Source organism: Trichosurus vulpecula, chromosome 2 (assembly GCF_011100635.1).
Source record: "Trichosurus vulpecula isolate mTriVul1 chromosome 2, mTriVul1.pri, whole genome shotgun sequence".
Taxonomy (NCBI): domain Eukaryota; kingdom Metazoa; phylum Chordata; class Mammalia; order Diprotodontia; family Phalangeridae; genus Trichosurus; species Trichosurus vulpecula.
The window spans coordinates 132,366,927-132,384,703 of NC_050574.1; the positions used below are offsets into that span (position 1 = coordinate 132,366,927).

At 40.0% G+C, this 17,777-nt stretch overlaps 1 protein-coding gene across 1 annotated transcript in view; it reads right to left on the bottom strand.

Moving 5' to 3' along the window:
• The window catches only part of NCAM1 (neural cell adhesion molecule 1), a 111,148-nt gene that overhangs the window by 14,301 nt on the left and 79,070 nt on the right, over positions 1 to 17,777 (bottom strand). The window contains exons 16-17 of the mRNA XM_036743947.1: positions 9,837 to 9,961; positions 6,535 to 6,715 (exon numbers count right to left, since the gene is read on the bottom strand). Of these exons, the coding sequence (XP_036599842.1) occupies positions 6,535 to 6,715; positions 9,837 to 9,961 (306 nt within the window). The remainder of the gene's footprint in view (positions 1 to 6,534; positions 6,716 to 9,836; positions 9,962 to 17,777) is intronic.

The window sequence follows — 17,777 nt, forward strand, 5'->3', positions numbered from 1 at the left end:
GTATTAGGGGAATCTAAAGAACCCTTCCTTTTATGAATTCCCTGCTAATTGGAGAGTTTAGAATTGTACTCCATAGTCAGGATTGCATGGCCCAGGACTCCCTATCCTCCACAGGTTGTTGCCTAGAGGAAGCCAGTGTTTTCCTCCTCCAAATTAATTCAGAAAGGCATGTGTCCTCACTTACTTCTCTTAGTCATCAGGGTTTTAAAATGGGACCTGAAGGTACATTGACTGAACTTATTACTCCTTCCTTAGAGTTAGGGTACTAGTAGGTTTGGAACGTTAGGCAAGCAGTATAACTGCTAGCAGCTGGGTGTAGGACTATGAACCACAGATCCAGCCACACTCAGCACAGGCAGAATGACTTCAGCCAAAAGCCTGGAACCTGGGAGTTCCTGTTTTGGCTCCATTATAAATTCCTTCTGCTACTTTGGCTACTTTCCCTTGGGCCTTCCAATGGAAATCATACTAACTGTCCTACAGGGCTAGAATGGAGGGGTCAGTAGCAGTGGTGGGGAAGAGGGGTGGGTTTGCCATCTCAGATTTCCCTCTAAGAAATGTCACTCTGTTAGGCTTCCATCATGGTGGGGAAAATGGTCTAAGAAGTTTTGAAATTTGGTCTTCTAGGTTGCCAGGAGCTTTTGCTCTGACATCTTCCCAATGTTGCAAAGGCATTCAAAAAAAATCTTTCCCATCAGAAACTAGAAGAGGCCTAGGAAGCCATTGGTCCACACTAGCCATTAACGACAGTATTTTTATTGGCTGTCCCTTTGGCCAGAGCTTCACCCAGGTTACAGATAAGGTTCCATTTAAACAACAATCTTGGTATTATCCAGTGATCTAGGAATCCAGTTATACATGAAGAGGACCAGGGAATTAATGAAACTCCCTAGAAGACACAGCTTCAAAATAAACTCAGAACACACTGGGCAGTTCACATGAATTGTTATTTCTTTTTAATAATGCAAAGGTTTAAACTTTATAAAGGCCTCACTGATTATCTACACATCGACATTAGCATTTCTTGTTAGTAGTAAAACATGATCCAAACCTGCTGTATAAATATTCCAAGAGTGAGCATTGGGGGCCTGGGGTTTGCTCAGTGTATTCAGCCCTGCTACAGAAAGCAAAGGCAGGGGCTGCATAGCCAGAAGGAAAGCACCCATTTCTATAGTGCTCCCTGGTAGACAGTGGTCTGGAGGACTCCTTGCAAGGGGGTGGCAGGTGTGCTAGCATGGGGAAGCTAGAGCCTTCACCAAGGGGGTATGTGTGCTGGAGGGACCTGCTGAATGTGCTCTAATGACGACAGCTTCTGGTAGAGGGTTCCAGTGAGATTACACATGCTGGTTTGAATAGGCTTACAGGCTTGACCCTGAAGTCATTTCCAACAAGGTTCTGCCTGGCTCCAAGGGAATCCTGAGGAGCTGGAGGTTGGGGGGTGAGAGACTGCAGCAATGGGAGCTAAATTCTCCTCCCAACACTTAAATTACTTAAATGAACCAAAGGATCTCTACCATCAGAGGTACTTGGAGAAACAGGTCCATACATAACTCCCACAGCCAAGCCGTCAACTGGTTTTGAGATGAACATCTCCCTCCATGCTCAAAATAGAAGGAATGACTCCCTCCTGGAAGGTATCTCTGGATTGTGTGCAACTATTGCTCACCCACAAGATTCAGTATGTGCATCTATGGAGATGGCCTGCTCAGATGGTTTTAGGTTTGTTGTTGGCCTACAACATAATGAAATCCATGTGGAATAATCAGCTCCTAACTGTCTGAAGGGATAGTGGGCATGTGCCAGCACATGTTTGCAAACAGCACCCATGAGTAGGGGTGGCCTAGCAGTAACTGGTGTGCGAGCGCTTTCATGTGCACATCTGTTTCTACAAACACGAATTTGTACTGCAAATAGACAGAGGTGTGCTGGTAAATGTTTAATAAGCAGTTGTCCCAAATCAAGACATACTTGTAAAGTTTAATCTTCATTTTTAACATTTTCTCTATGACTTTGTTAAGTCTGGACAATCAACAAAACAATAAATCAAGCCTTGTTTTATAGCACTTGCTGATTTCTGATGTGTAGATGCTCACACGGAAAATTTAACAATCAGCTCTTGTCTTGCTAGTTGGTATAAGCTAGCTCCAACACACCCTTGACTGTAGTCCTGCTATCTTTTTATATTTCTGTCTGCAAGTCTGTCTGCACTCTGAATAATCCGTGTTCTCACATGGAGATGTTTAGAGATGAGCTGAACAAACACATGGAGGTTTGGCCACACTGGGGTGAATTTTATTAATCAGAAGTGCTGAGAATACTGAACAAGCCTCCATTTCAGGGGTTCATTTCTACAGTTTAACACAACAAGCAACGCTTGCCCTGTCCCTTGCCTTCTCCCCAGGGTGTTGGGAGAAAGCACACTTCCCAGCAGGAGGAAGGGCCAAGGTAGACACATTTCCTGGGATACTACTCTGTGAGAGAACATTAGAAATAAAAAAAAAAAAAACCAGAACGAAACAAGAAAACTCACTCGAGTAGCTCTGCTTAAAGGCAGCTTGAATAGCATGGGGTTGCTCAGGAAAGGCTGGCTGGCAACTAATCTGTTTTTAGGTAATAATCACACTTGGGCTGAGGGGTCTTGGAGTCAGGGTTCCTCCTGGTTCTCTACCTCACTTAGGGGAGTGGGGTGCCTCACTGTCTGGTTAGAACAGCTGTCTCTAGCCTGGGAGATGGAAGCCTGCATTGAAAGCCATGAATCACTGATGGACAATAGCCCCCCAAACACTGCTGCTCTCTGATAATCTGTCATGTGCAGTGGGGGAGAGTCACCCAGAGCATTAGGCAAACACTTCACAAAACTTCTGTGAGGATATCACAGTTGGGGCCCTGTCTGTAGTCTTAGTTCTAGACCCCAGGCCTGGGGAGCTTCTCAGAGTGTTTCATGAGCTCTCTTCCACGTCTGGCCAATACAATCCAATCTTTGCTGCATGGGCAGAGAGATGATTTAATTTAGCTCTTAAAGTTAGCAGGATGCTCAGGTGAACCCCAGAGGCCTGTTTTCTTATCACTGGCACTTAAAGAAACGCAAAGCCAACTAGGGATCACATCAGAATCAAGAAGGGAAGCTGTGGTGGTTCAAAAAAAGTCTGTTGCAAGTTTTAGGAAGACCTTAGAAAACTCTCTTTGCAACATTATTTGTTTGTGTGAGAAAAATATTGAATCACTAACAGATAATGCAAAAATTTATATAGACCAGCATAAAGTGGTTTTAAATATTGTACTTTCATATGATTCCTTTTTGAAAGGGTTAATGATGGATTTTTCTTTACATATGTTAACAAGGGGAAGATTCATTATAAGTAACGCAAAATAATCTATTAATGGTAAAATTCTTGGACATAAACCTTTTTCCTCATTGCAAAACCTTCATCTTCCAAACAGAATGCTTGTTTGTGTTTGTTGTGGGTGCTGTGCTGACATGGTCTTCCAAAGAGGGTATTATCCATTTTCATGCCTTGGTAGGAATTGAGCTTTTAAGCAAATTGGATTCCCCACCTGCCCCCCACTCCCACCCCAAGTTTCTAACAGAGCAAAAGAAGAGTCACTGCCGAGAGAAGTAATGAGACAAAGGTATACGAGGCTGAGGAGCCTCCCAAGGTTGCTGCAGGTGTCAAACAATGATTCCCCAGGGGGATGTGGTTGTTTGAAAACAAATGTTGGTGCATGTGGCAGTGGGGATGTCCAGTGACGTCCAGGGTGACATGTATGACGACAGACACAGGAAGGGAAGAGGGAAGGAGGAGGAGGAGAGAGGGCAGAGACAGAAAGAGAAAAAATAGATAAAAAAGAAAAAAAATTAGGTCAAATATAGAAAACATAAGAATTAAAGGTTAATATAACTTAGTAAATTAAAATGACAAAGGTTAGAGAAGAGTTCAGTGCAGTAACCACAACAAAAGGCCAGTTCAGAAGCTCAGCAATGCCGGAAGCAGCACAGCAGGGTTAATTTGAGGGTTTAGGAGTCAGCGAGCAAATGAAATTAAAATGATGAAACAGAAGGCTCCAAATGTAAAATGTAAGAATGTGGTCAGCTGGTACTTTCAAGGGCAGTGTTATGTTTTATGAAGTTAAAGGCCTTAGATACAGACAGTGCAACTACCAAGAGGCTCATAGTCATAGCCTGTACTTAATACTTTCCACCTCCATGTGGCTGATTCAGGTAGAGATGCATTTTGAGTTTTGCATTGCATGTCATCACGAAATACAGGTACAGATATGGTGCTGTTTTACCTGAAAATCAACTCTTCCTACTGCAACCAACAAGTACTCTGGGAGACTCTAGAACTGTGAACCTCATCTGAGATTATTAAATCTAATCCAGGTGAACCCTAGAACTCCTGTAAATGTTTCAGTTGTCATTCTCATACCCCAAAGCAAAAGGGCTGCCAGAAAACTCGAATCCAGGAGCTAAGTTTCATTAAGGGTCCTCCTAAAGCTGGAGAGGGAGATTATCAGATGATTTAGTTGAGAAATGGATCCCTATGACATCATCCAAGGCCTAAGAGGGTTGAGCTCAGCACAGTAAGAACTTGCCATCTTTAGAGTCCACCTCAACATGAAACACACAATGAGGAAAGCTACTGACTTTGTCTTAGGTCTTGACTGGGAGATCTTCTCATTTCTCTGGGCACCCTGGTTTTGATAGAACCCAAAGCTTCTCTACATCCCCAGAGCTGACACTAGACACCAAAGCAGTCTTCCAGCACGCCAATTTTACTAGTGTCAGGGAAGATTCTGCCCTCTGGCAATGTCTCTCACAGAGAAATATGCCTTTCTCTTGTCAGTTTTGGCTTTTGATATCTCCACAGAGTTTCACCATTCTGACTACCCCAAATGCCGAGCAAAAGTCCAGGCAGAACATAGCTTCAGCATGACTAAAACTTCCAGACACTCGTCCCAAGCTACTGATTTCAAGGAGAGATCAACAAAGGAATCACAGAGAGAGAAAGGACTAAATGAAAGGCAGGATCAGACTCTGCTCACTGTCCCATGCAATTTTCTTGGAAACTGTAACAAGCAGGCAATAAGGAAGCTAGGCTAAAGTATGCCCTTGTGACAAGTCAGAGTCTGGTTATCTTAGCACAGTCTGAAGAATTGTTACCACCCTTTTGTGCTTATGTGAGCCCTCTTGTCTGGGTAGAGGTAAAGGCAATACATATACAGTGGACGTCCGCACACATTCTCCTGACACACACATTCATGCCACAAGCCATCTGTAGGAAACACTTGCCCAGCTGTTGAATCTGCCTGACCAGAGCTCCATTTACCCAGGAGGAGCCTCTTACCTCAGGCTGCCCAGATTTCAACTAGTCCTCCTCTCTCCAAGAGGGGGAGTCAAACCAACCAGGCCAACTGCCTCGGTAAGCACCATGGACAGGGCAAGGAAGACAGAAGGATCAGATTTCTACAAAGAGAAAGATCGATTTGCTCTTGCATAAGGGAAACCAGGCAGGGACCTTGCTGGAAGCCCTCTGCCTTGTCCTGTATCCCTCTCATCTGCCTCCCTTTTGTATTTGCATGATCAGTGAATGACTTAAGTGATTTCTGAAATAGCCTTTCTGTTCTGTGGGAGTTTGGTCAAAGGGACAGCGTTTGGCTGCCTGAAAAAAAAATAAAAAGGGTAGCTGGGCCAGAGATCATAACTACTCTACTTCTCTGTTTAGGCTTGTTTCTGGCTTCCTGGAGATAGGTCTGTCAGGTCTACAAAGCCAAACACGGTCTCCTGGGAGAAGCGCTTCCACCCGAATATATCAGACCTGATTTAATTATTTTGAATTGCCGGTGTTTTGTGATGCAAATGTCTTACTCTTTGCTCTGTTTCCAATAGTTCAATTTTATCTTTTTACTCCCTACATAAACAACCATGGCAGAGGGAATTTTAATAAGTAGCATTTTGATCAAGATTGTGCAGGAAAAGGAAGTATCAAATAATTCCTGAAAACAGACATGTGCTCCTGGGATAGAACATCAGATGGCACATGACTGTGCTTCTTCTGACCTGATTTTCATAAAGGATCCAACCTTTATTGACTTTCAAGCCTACAACGAACTATGGTTTTTCCTCATTTGAAAAGTCTCCGGGGTTATTTCATTATAAAATCCTTGGATGCAAGGATTTTGTATTATTTCAAGTTTCTATCCCTAGTGCCTAGCATGGTGCCTAACAGAGTAGGTATTTAATGAATATTTGTTGATTGACTTTGCATCAGATTGAGCAGTGAGACTGAAGTCAATCCTTCTACTCAGGATGAAACCGTTCTCCCCAGGATGCCTGGACAAGCTTATCTGGAGGGCACTCAATGTATTTATTACATAGCTATGTACAAGGCAAAACTAAGCTTTGCATGGGCAACCAATTATGAGAATGGCTTTAAGCAAGCAAGTTGTCAGGGTTTTTTCAGGCACATTAGGGGATGCAGCACTTTTGCATTAATTCAAAGCAGGTCAAAAAGAGAAGCAGTGGTTGTTTTATACCTGGGATAGCTGTGGGCTGGGCAGAGGTTCTAAATACAAAATGGGCTGCCTTGGATTTCCCCTGCTGGTTCTCAGCCACCACAAAGACCTCGTACTCCGCATTCCATTCCAGGGCTTTGAGCATGACATGGTCGCTGCCTGAGGGGAGTCTGATCTCAGGTTTCCACTCTGAAGACAGCTTCTGGGAGAAATGGGCAAAAATGATACAAGACAGTAGATAGCTTTAGTACTGGAAAGACAGACAGACAAGTGTGTCTTTTAATTAAGTTGTACCTATTAGAACAAAAGAGTTAAAAAAGGAGTGTGGTCTTTATTCTTTAAATTCTAAATATTGTTTGCAAATAAAATTAGCACCATATGGCCAGCATCTGTATTTTGACACCTCCTCCCGCTTTCATTCCCACCACACACATACATACTGAGCTGCACTCTGGAATGCTGAGGGGGCACATGGTATGAGCATTGAGGGGAATGAAACAAATACCTTATTTCTCACTGAGTTTATTTAGGCACATTCCTAGTCCTTGTCCATGCTCACTATGATACTTGAGTCACTTCATATCCCTGACACATAAAATTGTCTAGGTTTCAAATATTTGAGATACAGAAACAAAACAATAATTCCACATTTCTCCCAAAAGAGATTCTTGATGGAAATGTTTCAATCTCTAAAAGTAAAATGAGGCAGAGAGGCCCTGCTTTAGATAAATTCATTTTGTTGCTGGTTCTAGGACAGAGTTGCTCAGCATCTTCATGGAAAGGCTGGCCCTAGCTCAACAGAATTCATGGAACCCTTTTCAATTCACTAAGTAGGAGGTGATAACAGGTAGTTATGTTCCCTTTCTCTTGCTGAATAGTCTCCCTAGCCATATCCTATGGAACCACCAGTGAGTTCTGTGCCTGGGCAGGAAACTATGTGATCAGAAGTGGGTAAATATATTCCTCACACATCAGAGTGTTGGAACACAATTCAATGCTACACAGAAGGCAATAGACACTTTATTCTAACTCCTTAGAATTTTTGATTCTTTAATAATGCATATTCCCCAGAAGGAATCATAGTTTTATTTATCTCACAGTACCTAGTACAGTATTAGGCATATACTAAGTATCTGATGAATACTCGAGAAGTAGACAAGTGCTTATATTATGCCCCAAAGCTGAAATTCAGGCAGGTTGACCTTTACCCTATAGCACAGAGGTGTCACACATGAGACTGAACCAGATTAAAATGTAATTGGGAAATATTTAATAAAATAAATAAAAATATATAACAATAGGTTTTGAAACTAAGGCCACGCGCAGCCCAAAGGGATCCTTATGTCTGGATGAATGGCTCCATTTTTCTTTGGGTTTGATACCACTACTGAAGCTGTTAAGTAGAGAAGGACTCCATCTCACCATGAAACCATCTTCCTGTGAAACAATTTTCCATATGAATTGTCAAGATATCTTTAGAAATTCAGTGGCAGGCATTTCATGTCTTTTGTTGTAGGAGATGACATGAAGAGAATGCTAATTTTATTAGGGCCTAATGAGGAAGGGCTTCGGCTAATTCCTTTTGTCAGCCAGACTTTGAATATGTCATTACACATTACATTGTCCAGCTTTAACATGGAATAAAACAGATTCATATATATGTATATATATGTACATATGTATATATACATATATATGTATATATACATATATACACACTTGTATACATGTATAGTTTCTTTTTTCTCTAGTAAACACCATGACAGTGCTGCCATGCCAAGATATGAAGCATGACAACAAAAGCAAATATGTGAGGAGGAAGAGCTGGAATGGCAGATTCTTTCTTTAAAGATGGGACTATATAGCAGAAAAATCTAAATGTTTCTGGGATTCATGTAAATCTACTCAGGACAGCTATTATTTGATGCCTTAAATACATAGACATCACCTTGACAGAGACCTTCAAAATCATCCAGTCTAACATTCTCATTTTATAGCTAAGGACAATGATGCCCAGAGCTGTCAAGTGACTAAGGATCACAGCTTTAGAGTTGGAAGGGACCTTAAGAGGTTATCTAGTCCAAACACCTCATTTTACATACGAGGAAACTGAGGCCTAGGGTGGTTAGGTGACTTGTCTGAGGCCACACAGAGAGTAGGTAACCAAACAGAGGTTGAAACCAGATCTTCCAACTCCAAATCCTGGATTCTCCATTGCCACATTGCTTTTGTCTAATAACATACAGGTAGTAATCAGAAGAGCTAGGATCCAAACCCAGGTTCTCTAACTCCAAAGCCAATGCTTTTCTAATGGTATCAAGATGCTTCCTGAGTAATCAGAGGAAAAGGGGATCAATGCTGACAACACCCTCATTTTTTGGAAGATACAGGGTCACTTAATCAGTCTTGGTCATGAACTGTCAGCTTTCTACCCTGTACCCCTACACAAGGTTTATGAGCATGGATTGCTAAGGGGGGGTGGGTGGGTGGGTGCGTGTTTCCTAGTTAAAGCTCAGGTTGTTTAGAAGCTCACATCTGACAACTCTTAAATCAGAAAACTGGAGTGATAATCTCCTTCCATATGCACTCCTACATATCAACACCTACTCTAGTTCTTTACTCCTCACTATACAAAGAAACCATAGGAAGAAAGTTCCTCTACTTCTCAAAGGCTGGTAGGCACCTAAAACTCAGTTATAGTTTGGGCCTAGGGATAGCCAGTCCTACTGTGCTGAAGCCAAAGTAAAAGGCAGGAAGGTGGACTTCTACTCGGCTAGGAAGTGGACAGATATCTAGAATAGAGGGTAAGCCAATGGGAAAAGGTGAAACTTGTGGCTATATTCCATGGCCAAAAGGAGAATGATTGGAGGAATCCTAAATAGCAAAGATCAGGTTATTTATATTATCTTAATAAACAGGCTAACTATTTTCACAAAAGGAAAATAAAATTTTTTTCTGAAAGTTTTGGGAGATGGTTTGAGTATTAAGATGACACATTTTGTAACAGCTTTCCTGTCATTAAAATTTCAAACCATGCAATCAACCAACCAATCAGCATTTATTAAACATATATGCTATATATTAGGCACTATACAAAGCAGCGTGGGCATGAAGAAAGACAAAAACAATCCCTTCCTTCAAGCTTGAGACATAGTCTAAAAATTTTAAATGCCTTGGAAATCCAAACCCATCCTATGATTCTTCCCCAGTCCCTTACATCTCCAGCAAGTCCTTTTCTAAAAAAAAAAAAGACCCTCTTTTATCTACAGATAGAATAACTTACTGATAAAGAAATCAGGAAAAGATGAAGGAAGAACACTCACCGCTCTATACTTGACCAGATAGTGTCTGATGGGGGACCCTCCATCGTCCTGTTTGATCAAGTTCACTTTAATAGAGTTGCCATCTTCTCCCATCTGTCCTTCCAACTTGGGTGCACTGGGTTCTCCTGTATTAACCATTCAAATCAAATATAATTTGCAACCATGTAAGGGACATCAGAGTCAGCCAAAGCGCATTGTAGCAACAGAGATGTTTCTGAGATCAGGTTGATTTCCCTCCCTGCCACCCTGTTTCTCAGAAATTCAAAAAGGTTAAAAAAATAGCTACAAAAGCTCAAGTGCTATTATAAATGCCACAGACTCAATCCAAAGAGAAGGTGAATTTTGGAAATGTTAGAGGGGTAGGTTGGGTTCGTATTTTCTACTCAAGTGATTCTTGACTCTCTTAATGGTGTTTCCATTAGCTTGTGGTTGCTCTGCTGATTAAACTTCTACATATTTACATATTTTCAGAATCCGATTGTCCAAACAGCTAATTAAATTTCCAAATTTAATGTCTAAATACACTCAGATGACTCCTAGAAGATGCTGCTCCCCACGGGGCCAGCTGGTTTGGTGCATCAAAAGGGAGGCCTATGGCTCTTAGTGAGCAATAAAGATTCAAGTACACATAGCCTTGTTTCAACTTTACTTGGCAAATTAAGCTGCATTCAGGTGATCACCTTCAGGTGATCTAAATGAATTTATGTTTTTAATTAATTTTACTAAAACCCAAGCTCCAAACTAGAAGAAACAAACTTCTTTTGTCCTTCTTCCTTGGCCCAGACAAAAGAGTGATAATTCATGGTGTCTCATTTTTAAGTGCTTGTCATTAATGTCATTTGCTTTGTAGGGATTGAGGGGAAAATACATTTGTCTTCTGCCCTTCTAAACAGAAAAAAAAAATCAATGTGAATCTTTATTTGTAGTTAAAATCTCAGTCTGTAGCCCTGTGAATCCAAGGTCTAGAAGAAATATAAGCTTGTATGTAACAAATCAGAGGCTAAGGCATTGCTTCAGTGGATGTTTTTGGTTAAGATGTTAGTTGAGTTCAATAGAAACTATTTGATTAAGGAATAGTGAAAGAAAAGAGGCAGGACAGCATCTGATGAAAGGTATCAAAATCAAGATATGAAACAGCCAAGAGCTTTTTTTCCCCTGCCTTCCCGAAGCAAGTCATTGTGTTGCTTTTTACTCTGATAGGCTCTGCACAAAGTGGGTATCCTCCATGCAGGGACGTAACCATAAAAACCAAAGAGAAGTGCAAAGGACTGGACAGTTATTCAGCAGTGGACATCACTAGTGACATAATTAAGCCTTCCTAGAATGTGTCTTCTCCCTATATATGAAGTGATTCTTGGGCAGAGACATCACAAAAATGATTCAACCAGTTTCAGCATCTCAAAAGGATGGTTTTGGTTTTTACAATCTCTCTTTGCAGTATACTACACTCTCCCCTTAGGCAGATGGAAAGGAAATGAAAGAGAAGAATACATTGGAGAAGAGAAATAAAAGATAGAACAGAGAAAAAAACACAACTTAGAAGTCTGAGGCATAAGATACTTTGGAAAAAGCAATATTTAGAGTTTGAAATTTCCTTAATGGAAGCAGAAATTGAGAATTAAGTGAAAAGTATAATGGATCTTAGACAAAAGGAGGAAATAACCATACTATATTTCATCCACTATCTATAAAACAGCCACAGCTTTCTGGGGGAAAATATTTGGAAATTTTGGCTTGGATAGTACCAAATTGTGTTTGCTTATTTTGGGCCTATTCTGTAAGACTGTTGGGTTCTATGACACACTTCAGTTATATCTACACAGTTACAAAAATTTTATGCCAAACTGAAATAGTTGGGCATGAGTGACAAAGTATCTTTTAGAAATATAACAGGAGGGTTGTGTAGACATACTGATCTTGCACATAATAGAAGTGCAAAGAGTACAAAGTTGAGATTTGAAAGTCCTTTTATTTTCTTACAGAATGGAAATTATTTAATTCATCTACCCTTCTGCACTTAAACTCTCAACAGTGACATAATGAACAGCTTCTTTGTTATAGGGGGAAAGATATTTTTATCAGATGACTTCTATGTTTCTTCATAACACACATCGAGTAAGCCAACACTGAAGAGTTTCTTCAATTCTCCATTGATAAGGTGGATAGATATCAATTCATAGAGGCTGATCTTGCTACTTCTCTCATTAGTTTCAATAATTGACACTATCCGTGCAGGAATGCCAAGGTTGCTAAATCAATAACTGACAAGAAATCTTTCCCTGTGTTCTACCCTTTCAGGCTGGAACAAACATGTCTGCTTGGGAAAGGCCTTTCTTGCAGAATTTCCTATAGACACTTCTGCCTTTTCCTAGTGGGGGGGGTTGGGGGTGGGCATGAGAGCATACATAAGCAGACCATTTATGGCCATTTACATTTCAGTAATTTACACTTACAATGTGCTGCCAATTACATCTAAATTACTACTCAACACACTGAGAAGGCAGTGCAAAAAGTAATAAATCACCCAATTGGTTCTGATGCAGTGTATACTAACTTCCAACATGGCAAAAAGACTGCCATCTTGATCTTTAATCTTGTACTTCCCACAGGGAAATTGACAATGAATAAAAACAAGCAGACATACAAATGCTTTTGGCTTGGTTCCTGAAAAAGCTTTGAAGCCGCCCTACCCCTTCCCCAAAGTTTTCTCTAAGATGCCTGTGAAACACTTCCTTCAAAGCCTTCGATGGAGGTGTTCCTTCACCTTCACTTATTGCAACAAAAATAAGGCAAAAATAAAAGTAAGATAAAACCTTTAATGCAATACATTAATTTCATGTCATGCTCATATAATTATATATAATTGGTTATTACATCTCTATTTAAATAATTTGTACACAATTTAGAAAATTGTGCATACTAGATAAATATTATTTCTAATGGGTCAGGACTAGGTTTGAATAGAAGTGGAATGTAAGTTCCCCGAGGGCAGGGATTATTCTCATTCTTGTCTTTTCATCACCAGCATCTGGCACATATTAGGTACTTAATAGAATGCTTGTTGGATTTAATTGACTTTGCTGTCACCTCTATAGAAAGTCGAGCATTAGGTCAGGAATACAACACTTTATTATAAGAATTTTTCTATATGGAAATCAGATTATTCATATTTTAATTTAGTCTTTTCCAGATATTTAGATCTGTTTTTAAGAGTAGAATCTTCCCAAATTGAGGTTTGGGGGACAACAGAAAGCAAATTTTAATTTAGGTTTGCCCATCTCTAAATATTTATTTTGAATTTTTCCTGTAAATGATCATAATTTACTTCAAAGTACCTTTAGGCCCCTTCTTTGTGTTGCAGACTGAATTCTTCTCTAAGCTCTGGGGATCAGTCAAGGGCTCGCGTTTGAGGGCACATGCTATGGTAAAATTTAGCACTTAGCATTCAGGAGGCAACTTACCGCTTTATTGCACACATTAGGAGGGGAAATTATTTAAAGGGTCCTGGGCTTGCCATTCTCAGTCAACTACTCTGATTGAATTCATTATGGGTAATTTTAGCAAAACCAATATTATAATTATTTGTAAATGGAGGTTTGTGATTCAGCTGCAATAGTCAGGTTGCTCCAAGAAAACCCCCGGGGTTAATTATACCCTCTGATTTAGCTTTAGCCATAGTCATAATTTTTCCCCAAAATATTGTATGTAAAGTGTTGTACCTTAAAAAATAAATGTTGTCACCAACAATTATATAGGTACCAGGCAATTCTAGTGCATTTTAACTTAATATAAATCATGTACTAAAGGCAAAAAAAATACTAAACAACAAATTAAAGTGGCTAGTGGCAGGAATAACTGAAGGTAGGTCCTATGCAATTTTCTCTACAAATCGTGATTTGGATCGACATTATTTGTTCCCTAGGGTCTTAGGACTGGTCTTCCACCTCAATCATGGTGCTTCTGTTACCTGAATAATCAACAGGGAAACTCACAATGAAAAAAAAATAGGGCCCTTTCTCTTGTTTCTGTTCATTGAGGCATCTAAAATCATTAAACGTTTGGAATCTTTTAATAAAAATTCCAGAATATATCGAAGTTCCTGAGTGGCACATGAAAATTTATGGAGAAATAAATATTCAAAATTCTGGAAAAATGCCATACACTGAGAGCTAACTCTTCTTAATGATGTTTCACCAAAGTAACTAAGGACAATCTTTGCCCCTCTTCCTCCATATTTTTTTTATTCTCTGTTGCTTCTGAAGTTTTTCTCTTGAAGTTGTTAGGTACAATTTTAGTTTCTGCTGGGCCTTTTCTGACCCTCTACTTGCTGCCTGAAAGTCACATTGTGAAGGTTCCCTCCTAGGAGACCAAATGTGAGGCGAGGATGTGGACAGGGCCTCTATCATCTATGTTTTTTTTTTTTAATTTACAATAAAATAGGATTATCTCTATTTAAAATCCCATTTGTTTTGTATAGCTGAAACTCAACCACTTCCTGTGGATTACTTCTTGAAATTGGTTTAGATCTTGTGTACCTGTATTAGTATATACACATATATGTTTACATGTGAGTTATTAATTATGTATATATACACATATATCATTAAATAGGTCAATTTGGTTTCTCAAGGGCAAGATATCATTCTGCTTTTTAAATGTGTTACATCAAGGACCTCCAATTTCCTCAATGGAAATTCCCTGAAAGGGTAAGTGATTTATACGTGGGGTCACACGACCACTAAAAGGTAGGATTTGCACCCAGGTCCTCTTAATGTAGGTCCATCACTGTATCCACTATGCCATGAGGCTTCTCCTTTCCCACATTTATTACCCTTCTCAATTTCCTCCCAGACCTGAAAGGTTGGATGGTCTTCACATGAGTCACCAATCTATGCATATGTCACAGAAATTGAGCTTCAGTCCACACATCTCCCATCCTGACCTCAGACTCAACATTAACTTTGAACACCTTCCACTTTATTGTAATTCTCGGTCTCTCAAAAATCTCCTTAACATCTCCCTACATCTCCCTGCTTTTGATATCTGGCGGATCAATGCAAAAGAACATGGTGGTTACATAATTTAAGAATGGAGCAACAATTTTTTGTCTTCCAAATCAGATCTCTATGGTTTCTTTCTGCCAAATGCCATGGATCTTGGCAACGCAGCCATTACACTTTTAGAGGAGGCCAGAGACAAAATCAGAAAGTATGAGATTGGCATGGCCTCCCATTAAAAAAAAATTAAGTAGAGATGCTTATCATCTCTGTGGACAACTTATTGAAGTGGTATAATCCACAAACTCATTTCAAAGCCAGCTTCTCTAGGAATTATGATGTGTGTGGGGAGAGAGGCAGCACAGAGTGCAAATTAAATAGAAACAAATGAACTCCGACAGAAAGAACCGCAAAATACCAGTTCTCTTCTCCTGGGTGTCATGAAAACACCAACAGATTAATTGATCAATTATCTTTGTTTCATCACCCTAAAAAGAAAATATGACCAGGAAGGTATGGCTTGTGGTTGTGGGGCTCATCCAAGCCGAGGAAGCTTTGACAGAAATAACCTCTATTCACCAACAATTAGCTCAGCTTCTGCTACTGAGCCAAGTTGTCTCTTAAGGAAGATTTGTGCACATTTTCAACAGTTTCATGGAAGTCAGATTAGTTATCAAGAAGCATAGGCTCATGGGAAGCTAATTTTTAGTCATTATATTGAAGACCCCAGGGGAACCAGCAGAGCTTCGAAAAGCAGCAAGCAGCCCCCAGGATTCAGGATGTCTATTGCTGCTTTCCTAATATTCCTTCATATTAACCTTATTACTAACCTACTAACCACTATTAGAGAGGTCCCTAGAAACAAAGAAATCATAACACAAGCCCTGGTGAAAAACATATGTTGATCTGTCAGAGACTGTTGCAATCCAGACACACAGCTGTAAAGGGAAAAAAAGGAGGGTGGGACGGTTAGTTATGTTTCAATCTAAGAAGGAAGATTGGGTGTTAAGGCATTTAGTCGACCAGAACCAGACTTCCTAGCAAGAGTCAGTGTCAGTAGCTGAAGAGAAAAAAAATGATTATGAAGGGTTTGGAATGAATACATGCTCAGACATGCAGCTCACTTACAGGAAGGTTCTGGAAAATTGAGATGGTACATTACAACTACTTGTTACACACATGCTAGGGGAAATCCCATTTACATAGAGTCCTGTTGCAGGCCCAGTCATTAGGAGGAACCAGATGGCAGATCCTCACTGTTCTGATGCTTGCTCTAATACTTGAAGGATATACGATAGCATGACGGGTGGGGATTTTCTGTGCAGACGTGGCCTGTGATCCTTGTACGCTGTGATTTAGTAGATGGCCTTCATGAGTTATTGTATCTTCTGCCCCCCTGACAAATTTATCACCTGGAGGGGAAGGTTTCCGTGATAAAGTCTCTTTGAATTTAGCTAAATTGATCCTCAGAAAATAAAAATAATAGTCTCTCATCAGGCCTGCACACAAAACCTTTCCACCTTGGCAAAACCTACAAGAGTTTGGCCTCCACCACCATAGGCTTCAAGAAGCCAGGGTCCTCTAGGTACTACAGTGAGAAACTGGAGTATGCTTTTAGTGGAAGGGACAGATGGGATCTTGGGAGTAGGAAGGTCTTGATATAATAATCAGTTTTCTAATGGAAGCTCCTTTCTGTGGTCATATAATATATGCTAAAAACCCTTAACTTTAGGATATGATGAGCCGGAAACCTTCAAAGTATCAAACTTGTAGGATCAGGGACCAAGCGGCTGCACCACTGATGATTCCCTGTTAGATTATAAATGGTGAGGGTAGGAATAAGGTGGCTCCATGGATAGAGGGCTGGAGTGGGAAAACATGAGTTCAAAACCAGCCTTAAGCATATCCTAGATGTGTGACCCTGGGCAAGTCACTTAACAGCTACCTGCCTCAGTTCCCTCAACTGTAAAATGGGGATAGTAATAGTGCCCGCCCATAAAATGAGATATTTATAAAGCACTGAGTATAGCGCCTGATACATATTAAGTGCTATATAAATACTAGTTATTATTTTTATGCTTTACCCAGAGGTTAGCACAACTATCAGCAAGAAGTAGACATTTAATAGGTACTTATTGAATGAATGATTTATTTCCTATTTTAAATTTCCTTTGTGCTCTGACAAGGCCAGGCAGTTTATTTGTTCATCCTTGGTTCAAATCTTGCCCCTGACATATATTGGCTGTGTGGCCCCTGGTCACACTCCTGGTCACTCAACCTTCCTGTTCTCTGAGGAACTCTTAAGACTGTAAGTTTTAGAAAAGGTACTAACTAAAAGGTAATGAGTTCCATATACCAATGAAATTATAGATATGGTCCCTATTTATATACCTTCTTTCATGAGTTCATTCATTCAACACATGTTTCTTAAACATCAGCTAAGGCACTACGGATAATGTGGGGAAAGGGATTAGTACTTGCTTAAGGGTACGATATATTTTAAGGAAAAAGATTTTCCCTTTTTTTTCCTTGACAGATTTAGGTAAAAATTTTCCTAAATTTTCATCAGCACTTAGCTGAAAAGGGGGAATTACTAGATTTACTAAGGTTTGTTTTTCCTTTTCTATAAATTCTATCTTCTCCCCTCCCAAATTTTCTATAAATTAATTAATAAGGGCCATCTCATTCTTCTGATGCCAAATTGAACTTTGGAGGACTCTTGTAATTATTTAGTTTAGTTGACTCCCTAAATTGCTACCAGGATCCTTCCAAAACTTTTCCTCTGTACAACTCGGGGTACATCCCCAACTCATCTCTTAAAGCAGACGACTTTGCTTCCTATTTTCCAGAGGAGATGATAATCTGACCTTGTCACTGCTATATTTAAAAAATATTTTATGGCTCCCTATTACTTCTAGGATAAAAAACGTTCTCAGACCATCAC